We start from the raw sequence: 17,005 nt of genomic DNA, 5'->3' as shown, positions 1-17,005 counted from the left end.
CCCTAATTTTGAGATCATTGTATCTTAGGGATAATGGTTAAAACAATAAGAGTTTACATTAATTCATGTTTACTCTTTGCTTTAGACACTTCTCTTTTATAAAGTAAGCATTGGTGGAAAAACTTAGAACATGTTCTAGGAACCCTGCAATTTTTAGAAAACTAATTAACATAAGTTCTAGGATTTTTTGACTTAACACCACAAAATTGTTAGAAAAATTTGTTTATAATACCACAAAATTTAAAACTTTTATTATAACATCACAAAAAAACCCAAAAATTTGATTCTTTTTAGCATTATTAGATATATTTTCCCTTCTTAATGTTATTCTACATGCACTATTTTTACACAAATTCTTCTCAAATTTTGCACATCTCTTAATTTTTCTAAAATTTGAAATTCAAGTGTCATGCATGATTTGGGTATTTTTACCCAACCAGCTGGCCCAATCCGAGCCAGCCATGTGTCACTGGAAGAGGCGCCACCCTGGCCCTTCCAGATGGTGACACGTGGTAGGCAGATTTGGCCCCCTGGGAATGACGGCTTTCAAGGCCTAAATCCCAAGGGGCCCCTGCAAAAACGGAGTGCCCTTTCTTAGGGCACGAAACCCTAGAAAGGGCACACATTCCTAGAGCCCTATAAATAGGGAACATTCCCCTCATTTATGGGGATCATATTCTTTTCGGAGACAACTTTTATGACCTAACCTTGATTGAATACCAATCATTTTCTGAACTGTCACTCTCAAGATACAGTACGCCTGAGCTTGGAAACCAAGCAAATAACTCTATTTACGCACGTTTTACTCCGAATACATTACTAACTTAATCTTCGGAAGCGGACCACCGACCATCCGGCGGTCCGTTTGCTTTGCAGGTACAGGCGCCCCTTGCTGGATCCAGTCTTAGTGTTGTAACTCTCCCGAGGGACAAAAAACCCGAAACATTTGGCGCCGTCTGTGGGGAGAGTACCTCTAAGATGACTTCACAAGAACCTGTATAGAATCCTGAGACCAATCGGCCTCCGGAAGAAATAGTGGTCCAGACGGACCATGACTCAGGGGACGAGCTGATGTCAAAACCTATGTGGATCCTAACGGGTCCCTCATCTCTAGACGCATCCGTAGTAAAGAAAAGCGGGAGTGAAACCATGATCAGACGGGGCCAAGCAAAAATGCTGGTCAGCCAAAGAAGCCCTCAGGGCGGCCGGGTGATCCTTCCCAAGCGGCAGGATCAACCCTCGTCACCCAAGACGAGCTCATGAAACTCCTGAGCAGTCTCAGGGGTGAAATCAAACAACTTGCCACCAAGAGGTGCCTACTCCTAGAAAGGAGCAGTCGGCCAAGAAGCCAGCTCAAACTGGTAAACAAAAGTCGGTCAGGGACCGCCAGCTGACTCCTCATCCTGCCCCCAAGGAGAAGGCTCCGCCCCAATTTGACCTCACTAGACTCCGTTTCCCATAAACGGGTACAAGAAAAGCCATTCGACACATACAGCCGAATGGTAGCAAGAAAACATTCTCCGATGCTCGACATTACATTGAGCGGAAGAGAACCTAACTATTAGAGTCGGCTTCTACGTTGACCTACCATGATAGCTTTCGGAATACCTCTACAAGGTATTCCCAGTCTGTACATGAGACCCCAGCAAGAAGCCCTCGGGTTCAGTCTGACCCTCATATAATACAGTCGGCCCAGTATATGGCTCCGCCATTGTACTAGTCGCTTGCTTTACCTTACATGCAGCCTGCCCTCTTTGGAGGCTAGGTGGCATACGGCTATCAACCGATGGATGGCAGCTTAGGCTGCAACACCTTGGAGATCAACCTTCTGCTTTCTCCAGGGAAATAACCGAAGACGAACAACCGGCCAAGGTTAAAAATGTTTTGGTTGGAACCTATGATGGGACCTCCAACTCGGAAGACCACCTGCTAGCATACACCCACCTCATTTATTTACAAGGGTTGGATGATGCCGCATGGTGTCGCTGTTTCCCAGCCACCCTGAAAGGCATATCCCAACAGTGGTTCGGCAATCTGCCGGCTGGTTGCATTAATAGCTTCAAGACGCTTGCGTTCTTGTTTGCTTCAAACTTCTCTATGAACATCCCTGCCAAAAATACAAGCCTCGATTTGGGCAATGTACAACAGGGAGATAGAGAAGGCCTGCGTTCCTATGTCAGGCGGTTCAATCTGGTGCGAATCCAGATTCATGGGGTGTCTGATGAGGTCGCCTTCACAGACTTCTTTAAGGGTCTGAAGGATGGGTCTACTTTCAAGTACGAACTCGTCTGCAAAAAAATTTCACTCTTCAGGGAGCATTACGAGAGGCAGAAGCCTATATACAGGCGACCGAACTCTGCTCCTCCAAAAAGCAGTCGGACACTAAGAAGTCCGACCGACAGAAGGAGAGTCGGCCTACTCAGCCGGCTCCTAAGCAGAAGAGAGCAAAAAAGAAAAAAACAAATCTGGGTCGTTGATAACTCTGATCAACCGACCCTGAAGATGAAAAATGAGTGGAAACCGTACGTTCCCAGGTACTAGTTCCACAAGGACTGCTGCTTCAATCCTCTTGGAAATCAAGGATCTGCTGACTCTTGAGAAGCCGACCCCTATGAAAGGTTCCGCTGAAAACCGGAACAAAAGTAAACACTTCCATTTCCATGAGGATGTCGGCCATGACTCGAACGACTGCTTCAGTCTCAAGCGGGAGCTTGACCGTCTGGCTGAAAAGGGACATTTGAAGTCCTATGTGAAGTACAAAGTGACTTCCAAGGCAAATCCGGGGCAGTCCAAGAAGAAGACTCCCCAGCCTGCTATCAGTGCCGAAACAGATGAAGATCCGGTATATACAATAGCAGGCGGATTGGCCGGGGGTGGCCCGACCATTCAGGGAAACAAGGACCATCTGAGAAAGATGGTCAACTCTGTTAAAGAAGGAGAGGCGGCAAGCACATCCGCCTTCCCAAAAGTTATCATCACCGAACAGGACAAAGGCAAAGTCCGTCGACCGCATGATGACCCTGTGGTCATTGAATGCAAAGTGGCCAACCAACTGGTTGGTCGAATTTTAATTGACACATGCAGCTCCTCTGACCTCATCAACCTCAAATGCTTATCTAATCTCAAATACAAACCGAATAGCATGATAGAGGTCTCTTACACCCTTGTTGGGTTTTGGGGGAGGACTTGTGCACCCAGTCGGACGAATTGACTTGCCCGTCCGCCTGGGGAATAGGGGAGACGGTCGGCACATGACCATCCGTTTTGCTAGTGGTTGAAGAGCTCACAGCTTACAACCTCATCTTCGGCCGACCACTCTGAACGAGTGTAAGGCCGTCATCATTCCTGCCCTCATGCTGCTCAAGTATGAGAAGGATGATGGAACAGTCGGTTCCCTCAATGGGGACCAAAAGACGGCTCGAGAGGTGTTATCTCTTGGACGTTAAGCCTGCGGCCGCAGCAGCCGGCCGGGGCAAACAGACAATCGACCTTGATGATGTCAAGGAAGAACAGTCGGCCCCACCAGCCGGTAAGAAAAGAAAGACTGATCAGTTGGTGGTGGTCAAAAAAGAAAAGCAATAGCAATCACTGACCGGGGAACGGTCATATGATCTTCCGTCCCCAGCTTGCTGGCGAACACATTGATATCCCTCTGGACGACAGTGATATGTCCATTTTATATAGTGTTTTTACCCCATCCCTTGGTCGTTATTAGTAGTGTTTTTGGCTCTTTCGGGCCACTTTTATTACTAATTTGTGTTTTCTAGTGTTTTTGTAGTTTTAATTGTATTTTACAGGAAAGTCCACTCTTGGAGCATTTTCCCGGGCTTTATGGATAAACTACGGAAGCTAGAAGGACACGACCACTTTTGAAGCCCAGGATCGGTGAGAGAGCCGATGATTTAGGGCTCGGTAATTGGGATCCCGAGGCTTTGGACCGAGTATTCAAGACCTGAGGAGGAAATCCGGATTGGGCCGAGAAATCAAGCCCAATCGAAGTCCGAGCCTCAAAGTGGAGCAAGGGCCCAATCGGGCAACCTCTAGCACGATCGGGCGCGGCAAGGCATTGGTGTTGTGCGTGTTATAGCGCGCCCGATCGTGCGAGCGTCTAGCACGATTGGCGATGCTGCGGAGAAGGAATGCGAAGAAAAAGGCGGGCCCGATCGGGCGGCCCTTCGCCCGATCGGGCGCGCGGTTTTATAAGACCTGATTAGTTTAGTCTTAATTTTTGGTTTTTAGAAAACGTTTAAGTATGATTTTTGTACGGATTTTAGATTACCTTCTTTCTTAGACTTTTTCTCTCTACTTAGAATATTCTCTCTTTCTTAAATTCTCTCTCAACTTTTGTTCTTAATTATTTCTATTAATTCCAGATTTCTTTTTGGTAACAATTTCTTCTCTTTTAATTTCAGCTATTTTACTTACTTCTTTGATTATGCTTTTATTTGTTTATTTGATTAGTTTAGTTATGATGATGCGTGAGTAGTTTAATTTCTAGGGTTTATGGGGTCTAATAAATGATATGAAGGGGTAGTTTTGTGATTGTTAATTATCAATGCTTGGTTGATTTCCTATTGATTGATTTACTGCTATGCAATTAGGTTTGGCCAGATTTAATTGTATGAGTTTAGCAATATTAATTCGAGATTCGACAGATGAGAATTGATGTGTAGGCTTAGTTTCAATAGGCGGATTAATTTATAAATGGTTAAGTCGAGATTCGACAGATGAGATTTAATACCGGTAAATTAACTCTGTGATTATAATACGTAGCGAAAGCCCTTTATAATCTGATTAGCCAATGCTTGATGATTTCTTTTTATGAATTGCCCTGGAATATTGTTTATTAGTGAACCTATGCCCTAGGCCTTTTAATATTTGATTTTCTCCCTACTTTATTCCTTTCGACTTTATTCTCTGTAGTTTGGATTTTATTCACAAAAATATTGGTTACTTAGATAATTTAGACTATAATGATTAATTAGGAATAGAAAGACCTGTTTCCCTGTGGAGTTCGACCCTACTTCCCTATCTACTTTAGTTAGAGGACTTAGGTAATTATTTTTGATTAGGGGATACGACTTTACCCTGTCAGACAGTCGCCCAGAGCGGACGGTTAAGGTGGGGACGGTTGCATTTGCTAAGCTGGGTGAGAGCCTGCACCAGCTGTTGAGAGAATTCAAAGACATCTTTGCCTTTGAAGTGGAAGAGATGCCAGGCATCATCCCGGATCTCGCTGTCCACAAACTCGCCGTGGATCCCAAAAAGAAGCCCATTCGGCAAAAGAAAAGAAACCACGGCGAGGAAAGAAGTCAGGCGGCAGCCGCCGAAGTAAAAAAACTGTTGGATGCCAAGTTCATTCGGCCATGCAATTTCCCTGAGTGGGTGGCTAACGTTGTGTTAGTAAAGAAGCCGAATGGAACTTGGCGCATGTGTGTTGACTACACATACCTCAACAAGGCATGTCCGAAGGATAGCTATCCACTGCCTTAGATCGACAGTCTGGTCGATTTAACAGTCGGGCATGCCCTGATGAGTTTTATGGACGCCTATTCAGGTTTCCACCAGATCCCCCTGTGGAAAAAAGATCAAGAAAAGACGGCATTCGTCAGTGATCAGGGGTTGTTCTGTTATACGGTGATGCCGTTTGGTTTGAAGAATGCGCTTGCTACTTTCCAACTAATGATTAATACGGTCTTCATTAATCAAATCGGAAGGAATGTAGAGGCGTACATTGATGACATGATAGTCAAATCCAAACAACAGGCGGATCATCTTGCTGATCTCCGAGAAACATTCGCCACACTCAGGCGACACAAGGTCATGCTGAACCCAAAAAAGTGTCTTTGGTGTTGAGTCTGGGAAGTTTCTCGGATTTTTGATTGACCAAAGGGGAATAGAGGCCAACCCTGAAAAAATACAGGCGGTAATCGACATGCAGTCGCCCCGTACTGTGAAGGAAGTGCAAAGGTTAACAGGTTGTCTGGCGGCCTTGGGGAGATTCCTCAGTCGGTCAGGTGACAAGTGTCTCTACTTCTTCCAGGAAATAAAAAAGAAGACCAACTTTGAATGGGGGGATGATGCAGAGACGACCTTTCAAAAACTAAATAATCATCTGCACTCTTTGCCGAGGTTGGTTAGCCCTTTTCCCAAAGAGAAGCTCTTCATGTATTTGGTCGTCTCCGATCATGCCCTCAGTGCCGTTCTCTTAGCTGAAAGAGACGGCATCCAGCTCCCGGTTTATTTCATTAGCCATGTTCTTAGGAACGCAGAGCTTCGGTACCCCATGGTTGAAAAATTTGGCCTTGCCCTTTACATGGCCATCAAGAAGCTAAAACCTTACTTCTTGGCGCATGCGGTAGTAGTCTATACTGACCAACCGATCAAGCGGCCACTCACAACCTTGGAGTCTTCTGGACCAATGCTGAAATGGGCGATTGAAATACAAGGATTGGAAATCACTTACGAACCAAGGAAGGCAATAAAGGGGCAAGAATTTGCCAACTTTATTGTTGAAATGACAAGGCCGGTTGCACCGGACAATACTAGCCAGGTTTAGAAAGTGTATGTGGACGGGAGCTCCACTACGAATGGTTGTGGTGCAGGGATTATCTGTCAATCTCCTGAGGGAGATAAGTACGAATATGCATTACGGTTCAAGTTCCAGGTCTCTAACAATGAGGCCGAATATGAAGCCCTGCTAGCCGGCATTCGGTATTGCAAGGCGGCAGGGGAAAGAAAATTGACGCCTGCTCTGATTCCCAACTGGTCGTACTCCCAAGTCAATGGAACGTACGAGACCACTCATCCGGCCATGATAAAATATCTGCAGGCGGTCAAAAATGAAGTCGGGACACTTGAGGAGTTTCATCTAAATCAAGTGCCCAGGTCTTCAAACAATCAGGCGGATGCCCTGTCAAAACTGGCATCATCCGCCTCCTATGAAACACCCTGGTCAGTTTTCTGGGAGGTCATGGAAAAGAGAAGTATATCTAATGAAGACCCCATTGAAATTCTTGACCGAAGCTCAACCTGGATGGACAGCATCCGGGCCTACCTTGCAGACGGTACGCTCCTTGATTCACCTCAGGAGGCGGCTGTTCTGAAAAAGAAAGCGGCAAACTTCGAGCTGAGACAAGGAGAACTCTTCAAGACTGGTTTTTTGAAACCTCTGTTGAAGTGTGTTACCCCAGAGAAGGGTAAATAAGTTCTCGAAGATTTGCATGCGGGTTTTTGCGCCTCTCATATAGGCGGCAGGTCTTTAGCTGCCAAGGCCAGGCGACTCTATTTTTGGCCGACTCTGGAGTCGGATGCAATGGAAATGGTAAAAAAATGTGACAAGTGCCAAAGTTTGGCAAGCTCATCCATCGTCCGGCCACAGACTTGACGGCCATCCACTGCCCAATACCCTTTTCTAAATGGGGCATGGACATACTTGGGCCTTACGCAGCCGCCCCGGGCGGTAAGCACTATATATTGGTAGCTTTGGATTACTTTACCAAGTGGGTAGAGGCGGAGGCGGTAAAAAACATCAAGACTAAAGATGTCATTTCCTTCATATGGAGGAATATTATCATTCGTTTCGGGGTGCCTATGTTTATGGTTTTTGACAATGGTCCTCAGTTTGAGACGCCTCAGCTCAAGACTTGGTTAGAAGACCAGGGGATCTCAAGTTTCTTTGCATTAGTCGGCCAACCCCAAGCAAACGACCAGGTCGAAGCCTTCAACAAGTTAATCTCAGTCGGGATCAAAAAGAAAATAGAGAGAGCTGGTGGCCTTTGGGCGGATGAATTACCACACGTCCTCTGGGCCATTAGAACAACCGCCAAAGGGGAAACTGGAGAAACCCCATTCCTCATGGTGTATGGTGCAGAAGTTGTCCTGCCCATCGAACACTATGAGCCGACTCTTCGAATCATGTTGTATGACGAAGAGGCAAACTGGGAGGCCATGCGGCTAACATTGGACTCACTTCCAGAGCGCAGGGGCAATGCTGCCTTGCGCCATGAAATTTACCGTATGAGAATGACTCGGGCCTACAACAAAAGAGTACACAAGCGTCCTCTCAAAGTGGGGGACTTTGTGCTACGGAAAATGGAGGCAGCCGGTAGGGCGAATGAGCAGGGAAAGCTAACCCCAAATTGGGAAGGCCCCTACCGAATCTATGATGAAGTAAGAGACGGCACCTACCGACTGGAAGAACCTGACGGTAGGCGGCTGCCTAGAACTTGGAATGTAGACAAATTAAAAAAGTACTACTTCTAAGAATTTTTGTAAATGTTTCAAAGTTTTGATTAATGAGAATATGTCTTCATTTCCCAAACTTGTATTTTTGCTAATTTTTGTAAATTATGCTAGCGTCGCCTGTACAAAGTACAGACGACCACCCTATTTTTAAAAACGTTTGTCCCAACAGTAGACGCCCCATTCCGTCCGAAGGAGCCGCCTGTACCAAAACAGTCGACCCTACTAATTTATTTTTAAGTTAAGTCCAACACTTGACGGCTATTTACCATTTTTAAAGAGGCCAATGGCCGGATATTAATAAAACAATAGAGGCCGACGGCCACAGTCTGCTCCAACATGAGTATGACCGTCTGCTCCAACATGAGTCAGATAACCGACGACGTCTATTCGGGCGAATTCGTCGAGGAGAAGCATCTCCCATTTGGGTGGCAGATTGCTCTACTAATACATCAAACGGCCCTACCGAATGCTAAGGAAGCATCCATAGTTGTTTGAATAAATCAAAAGTGAAATCTAAACGGCCGAAAGTTTTTCAAATTGTTCTAGTACAATTGGAAAGAGGTCACTGTTTCATGATTAGAGGCTATCGAGGCATTAGGCGGGATGCGCTTGTTTTTGCTCTGGGGCAAGGCAGGCGGAAAATTCTTTCTCAATCAAAAAGCTAAGTCCAAAAAATTAGCATTATACGCACACAAGGCTTATGGCCGGATGCGCCTGCTTTGCTTTGGGGAAACCAGGCGGAATACTTTTTCTTAACAAATAAGCTAAATTAAAACTTAGCATCTTATTTTAACGAGGCCTATGGCCGAATGAAATCAAAGGATCGACTGCTCTGCATGGCCGTCTGTCGCTTGGTTTGGGGAAATCACCATAGTGATTGATTGACTTAGAAGCCATGCATACTCTTCTAAGTATCAATAATTTCCAATTCAATCAATCCAATCAATCGAAACCAATCGACATCCGTCCAGGGGCAAGAACATTCGCATACTATACAGGCTAAAATACTTAGCTAAAATTCTATGCATAAAATTTGGAAGCTTTGAAAATTTTTAAAAGCATAAACACCAATATAAATAAAACCGGCCAAATGACCGGATGCTTCATAAAAATTAACAGCCGTCAAAATTGATGACTGTAAAGAGTTAACTGGCTAAGCTAGGAGAATTGTTGAATTACCTGACCCCTTGGTCGGTAAAGATACATTTTTACTCGGCACACAAGCCGGAAGATCAAATACATGGTCATTCGGCCGCAGAGAAAAATTATAAAAAGCTTAAGTAGCAAGGGAAAAGTTCTCAACATTGGCATCCGCATCATCCATATTTTCACCCGCCGGCTGCTCAGCATTTTCACCATCCTCCTCGTCCCCTTGCTCGTCCCCAGGAGAGCCCGATGAGGAGTCGGACTCTTCACCCTCAGCATCAGCCTTGGTCGCCTCCTCTTGAGCTTGTCGAAGAAGGCCAGCATTGAAATCCTCGTTGGCTTGGTCAAATTTGGATTTCCAAGTGCTATAGTCAGCACCCGGCTTTACCGCCTCCCATGCCGTCCGCATGATGGCCTCATAATCTTCCATCATTTGTTTGACAAGGGCCTCCTTCTCCTCCTCAGCTCGGGACTCAAACTTGGCCTTCAGCTGCTTCTCCTTGTTCGCCAGGCGCATCTCCAAGCGGCCAACCCGCTCCTTGGCCCTCTCGGCTTCTTTCTTGGCCTCCTGCAGAGGCTCAAGCTTTTCCTTAAGACCTTTAATTTCGGCCTTAAGATCATTAATTTTGGAGCGAGCCGAATCCAGGTCCTTCTTTACTTGCAGGTTGGCAACCGCCTGGGAATACATCATACCAAGGGTTAGTAGCTCATTTTGAGCAATTTCAAATTGAGCTCGGTCTAAGGCGGACTCGACCCGAGCTTTAGCGGCTGTTACCTCTTTGGACTTTTCCTGGAGAGGCTTCCTTAGCCCCTGAATGCGCAGCATAGCGTGGATATGAGTAAAGAGCCGAATGGTTAAGACCAGTCGGATATATACTTAACAATAAGTAAATCAAGATAATTCTCTGCCTCACAAAGATTCCCCAAGATGGCATCCAAGTTAAGGGTGCCGACTCCTCTCACGGACGCCTTGTCCTCTGGACTAAGCGCCCTCAGCATCTCCTTGGCCATCTGGAGGACGGTCGGCCTTTGCACAGGAGCCACAAGATTAAAATTAGTAAAGAAAATTCTAAGAAACTATCTACATGATGGTATCCAATATAGAGGTGGTTTATACCATCCGGCTGAACCTCCTCCTCCTTCCCATGGCGCCTCTTCTCTCCTGCCACTAGTCGAAAAAATGCTATTTGTAACCGGCGAAATTGACTTTTTGTAACTGGCATTGTTGGTTGCGAATGCCACCGTTATAACTAATGAATATTATTCGTAACCGGCTAATGTTAGTTACAAATAATATATTATTTGTAATTGACTTAACCTTATGCTAGTTACAAATAGGCTATTTTCAAAGTTAGAAAACATACTATTTGTAACTGGCGTTAAGTTATACCGGTTACAAATATAGTATTATTTGTAACTGGCATAGCATAACGCCAGTTACGAATAATGTTTTTAATTTAAAAAAATAAAAATAAAATGGTAGCAGTAACAAACTCCTCTACTGCCACCACCCGTACACTACATTTATATTTTTTTTAATGTAAAGACCATTAATTGTTAATAAAATACAATAACTATCAATCTAGCCAATATAAGACCACTTTAAAGCGACATCTTGGAAATTATATTGAATTGATGTACTTGTAAATTACAAATATTTCTCTCATAGTTCACAATAAATAATACTCTATAACTAAAAAAAGCTAGTTAGTTAATTGATACAATGGTCAACCTTCAAATTTTGACGATTTTGTCTCTGTCTGCTTTCACAAATTTGACTGTTCTGTATGGGATTGCAGCAGTTTACACTTAGCACTTGATATTGCAACAGAATTCTGCATGGGAAAGAAATATAAACATAAAAAAGCCAAAATTTAAAAAGGATTGTTTTAGACAGTCACCAAGTGAACGCTTCCAACATGGTCAATGCATCAAACTGAGGGGATATAAAAGAATATAAACATCAAAGCTCACGAGAAAAATTTCAGCCACTTATTAGACAAAACTAGTCACAAATAAATTCAATACAGAAATCAAAACCAGTAATTTCACTTATTAGACAAAACTAGTCATAAATAAATTCAATACAGAATTCAAAACGCCACATATAAAATACAACAAAAACATAAGGTAGCAGATGCTTGGTGCATGAACTAGCTCAATTTTCAGTTTCTTAAGTGTCTGAACTAGAACAATCTATTACATACACAAGCTGAAAGGTACTGAAGTAGCTCAAATTTCAATTTCTTAGGTGCCTGAACTAGCAGTTTCGCCCACTTATATAGTTGTAGAAATATCCAAGATTAGTGAGATTTTTAAATTGCATACCTGATAAGCCTGCATCATTACAAGTAATATTTGAGCCCGGACCATTGCAAAAATCAAATGAGCCTACAGTCATTTGAAGCAAATAATGAGCCCTGCACTAGTACGTGTTACAAAAAAGAAAGTATACTATAATCCAGCAACCTATAGGGATTCTGCTCTACAAGAGAGAAGATGGACATTCATTAAATCACTTAGCTTGGGTACCAAATAGAAAATTATAGACTTCTCCAAAAATAGAAAGTATATAATATTCCAGCAACCTATTGACAACTAAAAAAAAGTTCACCTGAGGAGAATAGTCAACTCCGGCAGCAATCGCAGCATCTCCTTCCCACAATGCAGTTTTCCATTCTCCAAATTTCCGAGCATCAAAGCATCTATTTAAATGCTTCTCCACTGCTTGAATTTTGGAGTTCTGTTGCCTCAGGCTGATGTGCTGCATAGAATAGATGTTTCCTAGCAAAATCTACCTGTCCTAACCTAAAACCAGCCAAGAAACAAAATAAATAACTATAAAAAAATGCAGATTCATATTCAAATAATTAGTGTCTTCAATACCACATGGTCGAAGAAAATTAAAGTAATTCCCATGTTCAAAGAAAAATCACAGTAAGAAATTGATAGAAATTGATAACAAATTCCACTACCATGATTAACAAATACTTATGGTCCCTGAAGCAAGTCAATGACATAAATTATCAACTGCCACCATCCGGAAATGATTTCTACTTCTTAAAGTAACATATCCTCAAAAATATTAGTTTATAAACAATAAGAAAACATGTGCAGGGACAAAGAACTTTCTAATATAGCATCATTACTTGAACTACTTATGGCAACATGATCAGCAGCTAATCATCAGGTGACAAGCAACCAAACCAAGTTTTTAAAGCATGTTAAATCACAATTGGCAATCAAACTTGTAGAATGAAGCCAGCCCGAATTAAACATGGACAATGACAACTCAACCTCAGTGAGAAAAAACCCCTTCCTTTCTTCCTATTGACATGATAATTCGTTGAATCCACATCCTTAGCAAACGGAATTGGATTAAACAAATCAAAATCCATTTCTTGTCGCAGCTAGATAATTTCCCGGGTGAAACCATGAAAAGTGCGGGACAAATTTGCTTATATTTCCTAGCTTCTACATAACTTTATCTCAGGAAAACCCTTGAAAGAAGGATTTCAATGGGAAACTAACATCAACTTGGTTGAAAACAGTCTAAGATACAGAAACCGATTGTGCGAATATACCTCTAACTACAACAATATTCACCCTCCATGGATAAAACCAACATGTCAAGCAACAATGGACTCTAACATTCTCTACACACTAGGCTAATTACTCCTCCGTACCACTAAAATTGCCCATATACTAAAAATGGATGTCAAGATGATATAATTCATAAAGGAATCAACAACTAATAAAGCCAAGATAATTATAAAAAAAAAAAGTCAACTAACACCCAAATCCTAAACATTACAAAGAATCATTCATGTTCATAGCAACAAATAAATAAGAAACCTAACTGAACCAATTTGTACTAATTGAAAAGGGGAGGTACACATGCAATGAACAATTTTCAAACAACCCTTTAAACTTGCATATACATACGAAGTATTAGAAATGCCACAAAATTAAATCCACAAAAAGCAGCAAATATTAATAAAAAAAAAACTACTAAATCAAAACATAATAACCCAAAATCCACAGAAAATGGAAAGAGCAAATTGCCACACTTTAAGCATAAATTAAAAAAAAAAAACAACTTAAAACAAATCAGAAACTACCAAACCGAGGTACCCAGAAGCTAAAATTTGAATTTTTTTTTCTAAAAAGGACACGGGAAAAAAAAGATGAAGGGATTATGAAAGTTACCCAAATCCAGTTATCTAGAAGTTGAAATTGAAGGTTCGAAGCTCAAAAAATGTGAACTTTACAAGCTGATTTCAGCAAAAATGGTAGAAAAGAAGCAGAATATGATGAATTTGTGAAAAAATAGAGAGATGTTAGGCTTCACTTGGGAAATGAACAAATCTTTTAAGAGCAATAGAGTAAACAATTTAGCCGAAACTGCTGTAATCAATCACCAATGGTTGGTAAATCATCAAGACATAATTAAGCATATGGAAACTAAGCAAGCCCAAGGTAACGTAGAGCAGATGGAAAGAAAAATTAAAAGAGATATAATTCACAACTAATTGGGGTTTTTATTTAATTAAAGAGATAATTTAGTTCATTACATCAACCTAATTCATGAACCCTAATTCAAAATTTTACATACCTCTTTTTAACCTCCATATAGCCCTCTTTTGCTGAATTTTAGATCATTCTTCATGAACAAGAAGCAATTTTTTAATTGAAAATTTCTAAAACCGTTTATTTTTATCAAGGAAAAAGGAGATCGAAGTTAATGGAAGACAAATGAGTATATAAGAATACTCATGAATTCGAAAACGCAAGTGGAAAAATGAAAAAAAAAGCTACTCTGTACTTAGGTTTGTTAGAAAATAAATAAATAAAATTTTTTTTTTTGACACAAAGTACTACTAACTTGCGTTTGCAAGCCAGTTACTAAATATTTGGTCAAATTTTATTTGACTCAATATTTGTAACCAACATTTATTAGGTCGGTTACTAATAGAATTTCCAACCTTGACAAATTTCAAATTAGTAACCTTCGTCTACAAGGCCAGTTACTAATGTCATATTATTTGTAACTTACATTATCTTAGCCAGTTACTAGTGGTGTTTTAGTAACTAGCATTTTTAATGCCAGTTACTAATAGGGCATGCTGAGCCGACAACAGTAGTGGGTTGCTTAAAGCCACCATTCGATGCCTGATTGGCATCCGGTTTGCTGACCTCCCTGTCAGCTTTGAGAGTAGAGTCATCTCCTCTTTTAAGCTTGTGAGCAATGTGCTTCCGGTTCTTGTCGGATGCACTCACATCACCCGTCCCAGTCTTTTGGATTTTGGATTGGGATTGCTTAGAGGGAGAAGGTCTGGTGGAGCCACTCTGCATTAGCAAAAGGAAAAGGCGTCAGAAAACAGGCGGGCAAAAATTGACCTTGCTAAAAAATATCAAGTTTTATAAACAACTACCTTGGGGGTCCCGACTGTTTTTTGCTAGTCACCCGCTTGATTAAGGACGTTCGAGCGATATTTCGCCGCAGAGACAGCAGCCGGCTTCCTCGTTGCTGAGATCTTTTCCATGGCTTTGTCTGCACCAAAAGCAGGAGTTAGAATTTGTAAACGATCATTGAAAAGCAATTTAAAGTTGCATAAAATCAAACGGTCGACTACCTCTCGGCATCTCAGAACTTAGCCCACAAGCGGCCAAGAACACCCCATCCTCTAACCACTTGTATAGGGGAATGTAGCTCTAAGAGACGACTATTTTCTCCCCCTGCTCATTTGTCCGGACGGACACTTTGAACAAACCCCTGTCAAACATTACCTCCTGGGCCCGCCTAGGGAGAGGGGGAAGGCACTTTTGCCAGCCAGGAGGGGCGGATCCTTGTTCCACCTATTGTATTTCCAATTCAGTCGGCTATCAGAGGAGTGGACTATGTAGAACTTTGTTATGCAGTCCTTCCACTTGTTTTCCTTTCCAACTGCCATCATGTACCCCTTGCAGGTGGACAAGGTGTACCAGCCTTCGTCGCCCTTGGCCGGCGCTCGGCTGAGATAGTGCATGTGGGCGAATGCCTCAAAGCCGGGCTCCACCTCAGCATGTCACATGCGGCAACATACCCGATAATATTAATCTAGGAATTCGGGAAAAGTTGCCAGATACCCAGTTGGTATCCGTCCAATATTCTCTCCACGGCCGGATGGAGAGGGAAGCGCAGACCGGCTTGGAGGACCGCCTCGTAGCAGCCAAATGCTAGGTCCTTATAGCTGGCCAAAATCGTCCAGGGTATTGTATCATCCTTGTTCGGCACAGACAAGGAAAAGCCATGACCCATTACGGTCTTGCGCCTAAAGTTGGCAAGGCCGGATGTCATAGAAGTCCGCTTGCTTTGCGGAACATGATGATAGTAGGGAGCGCGTTCCAAGCGCCTAGAACTCGGCTCGGCCCAGCCTTCTCCCCTCTCCACTGAGAAGGACTCCCTTACCGTGCTTATCTTTGCTCTGGCCTCCTCTGAAGTAATGGAGGCATTTTCAGAGGATGATGAGGCCGTATCGTCATCAGAGCTCTCCCCAGAGCTGGGGGACTGCTGATTGGGGCTAGCAGGGTCCTCCCCTAGACTCTCTTCCGACGCCTGTTCTGAAGGCTCGGGCTTGTATTGACTGTCGGCTTCCCGCAGTATGGTATCGCTGGGGGTGCCGCTCGAAGAAGGGGAAGAATAACAAGTTGGAGTTTGGGGAAGGTTAGATGAATGGTTTGGGGGGTTTTCAGAGATTTCACTGGCAGGCACCCTAATGGAGCCATCAGAATTGACAGTCTCACTGTCCGAATGGTAAAAGGAACCATCCGCCTTATATCTCCTTGTTGTTTGCTTTGTTCTGGCCATCGTGTCCTGCAGATGCACAGACACTGTCGGATTGGAGATGTACTTAAAGCAAAGTTCTCAAACGAGCATTCGACACTCCTAGTTCTAGATTCAGCCGTCCCGGTGACCGGCTGATCGCTAATCTAGCCGTGCCGGGTGCGTTTGGGAAACCATTTTGATAAAGAAAAATGCAAAAAAAAATAAGTAAAAGAAGAGAACAGGCGGTTACCTTAGAAGAAGGTACTAGGAGACGCTTGGTTTGCAGGAACAGACGGACAGAAAGCCGAGCGTCGGATGCTTGATAAGTTTAAGTCTTTGAGAGTCTTTGAAATTCAGAAGTCCAGAGATTCTCCAAGATTCGCAAAGGTGTGAATCCAAGGGGGGGTGTCAAACCTTTTTATTTATAGAGGGGGTAAAACCTTAATTTTTCCCTCCAATAGTAAATTTGAAATTCGGCAAGCCAGATCCTGACACCTGTCACAGGCGATACGTGGCAAGCGCGTGTTCCCTGTGAGGGGCAAATGATTTGGGTATTTTTACCCAACCAGCTGGCCCAATCCGAGCCTGCCACGTGTCATTGGAAGAGGCGCCACCCTGGCCCTTCAAGATGGTGACACGTGGTAGGCAGATTTGGCCCCCTGGGAATGGCGGCTTTCAAGGCCCAAATCCCAAGGGCCCCCTGCAAAAACGGCGTGCCCTTTCTTAGGGCACGAAACCCTATAAAGGGCACACATTCCTAGAGCCCTATAAATAGGGAACATTCCCCTCATTTTATGGGGATCA

The 17,005-nt window shown here is 43.2% G+C and overlaps 1 protein-coding gene across 2 annotated transcripts; it reads right to left on the bottom strand.

Moving 5' to 3' along the window:
- Positions 1-11,004: 11,004 nt before the first annotated feature.
- Positions 11,005-14,080, bottom strand: LOC110722879 (inactive TPR repeat-containing thioredoxin TTL3-like). 2 transcript variants are annotated; one of them, XM_021902170.1, is made up of 4 exons: positions 14,009-14,080; positions 12,008-12,201; positions 11,722-11,784; positions 11,005-11,228 (listed from the first exon to the last, which is right to left on the bottom strand). In XM_021902170.1, exons 2-4 carry the CDS (start codon positions 12,161-12,163, stop codon positions 11,160-11,162), a joined length of 288 nt encoding a protein of 95 aa, XP_021757862.1. In that variant the 5' UTR covers positions 12,164-12,201; positions 14,009-14,080; the 3' UTR covers positions 11,005-11,159. The 2 variants fall into 2 exon arrangements, with proteins under 2 accessions (XP_021757862.1, XP_021757863.1); XM_021902171.1 differs by lacking the exon at positions 14,009-14,080 and adding an exon at positions 13,603-13,696.
- Between the last annotated feature and the right edge of the window lie 2,925 nt (positions 14,081-17,005).

This window comes from Chenopodium quinoa, unplaced genomic scaffold (assembly GCF_001683475.1).
Source record: "Chenopodium quinoa cultivar QQ74 unplaced genomic scaffold, ASM168347v1, whole genome shotgun sequence".
NCBI classification, from domain to species: Eukaryota; Viridiplantae; Streptophyta; class Magnoliopsida; order Caryophyllales; family Amaranthaceae; genus Chenopodium; species Chenopodium quinoa.
This window is presented reverse-complemented; position numbering and strand designations above follow the sequence as displayed.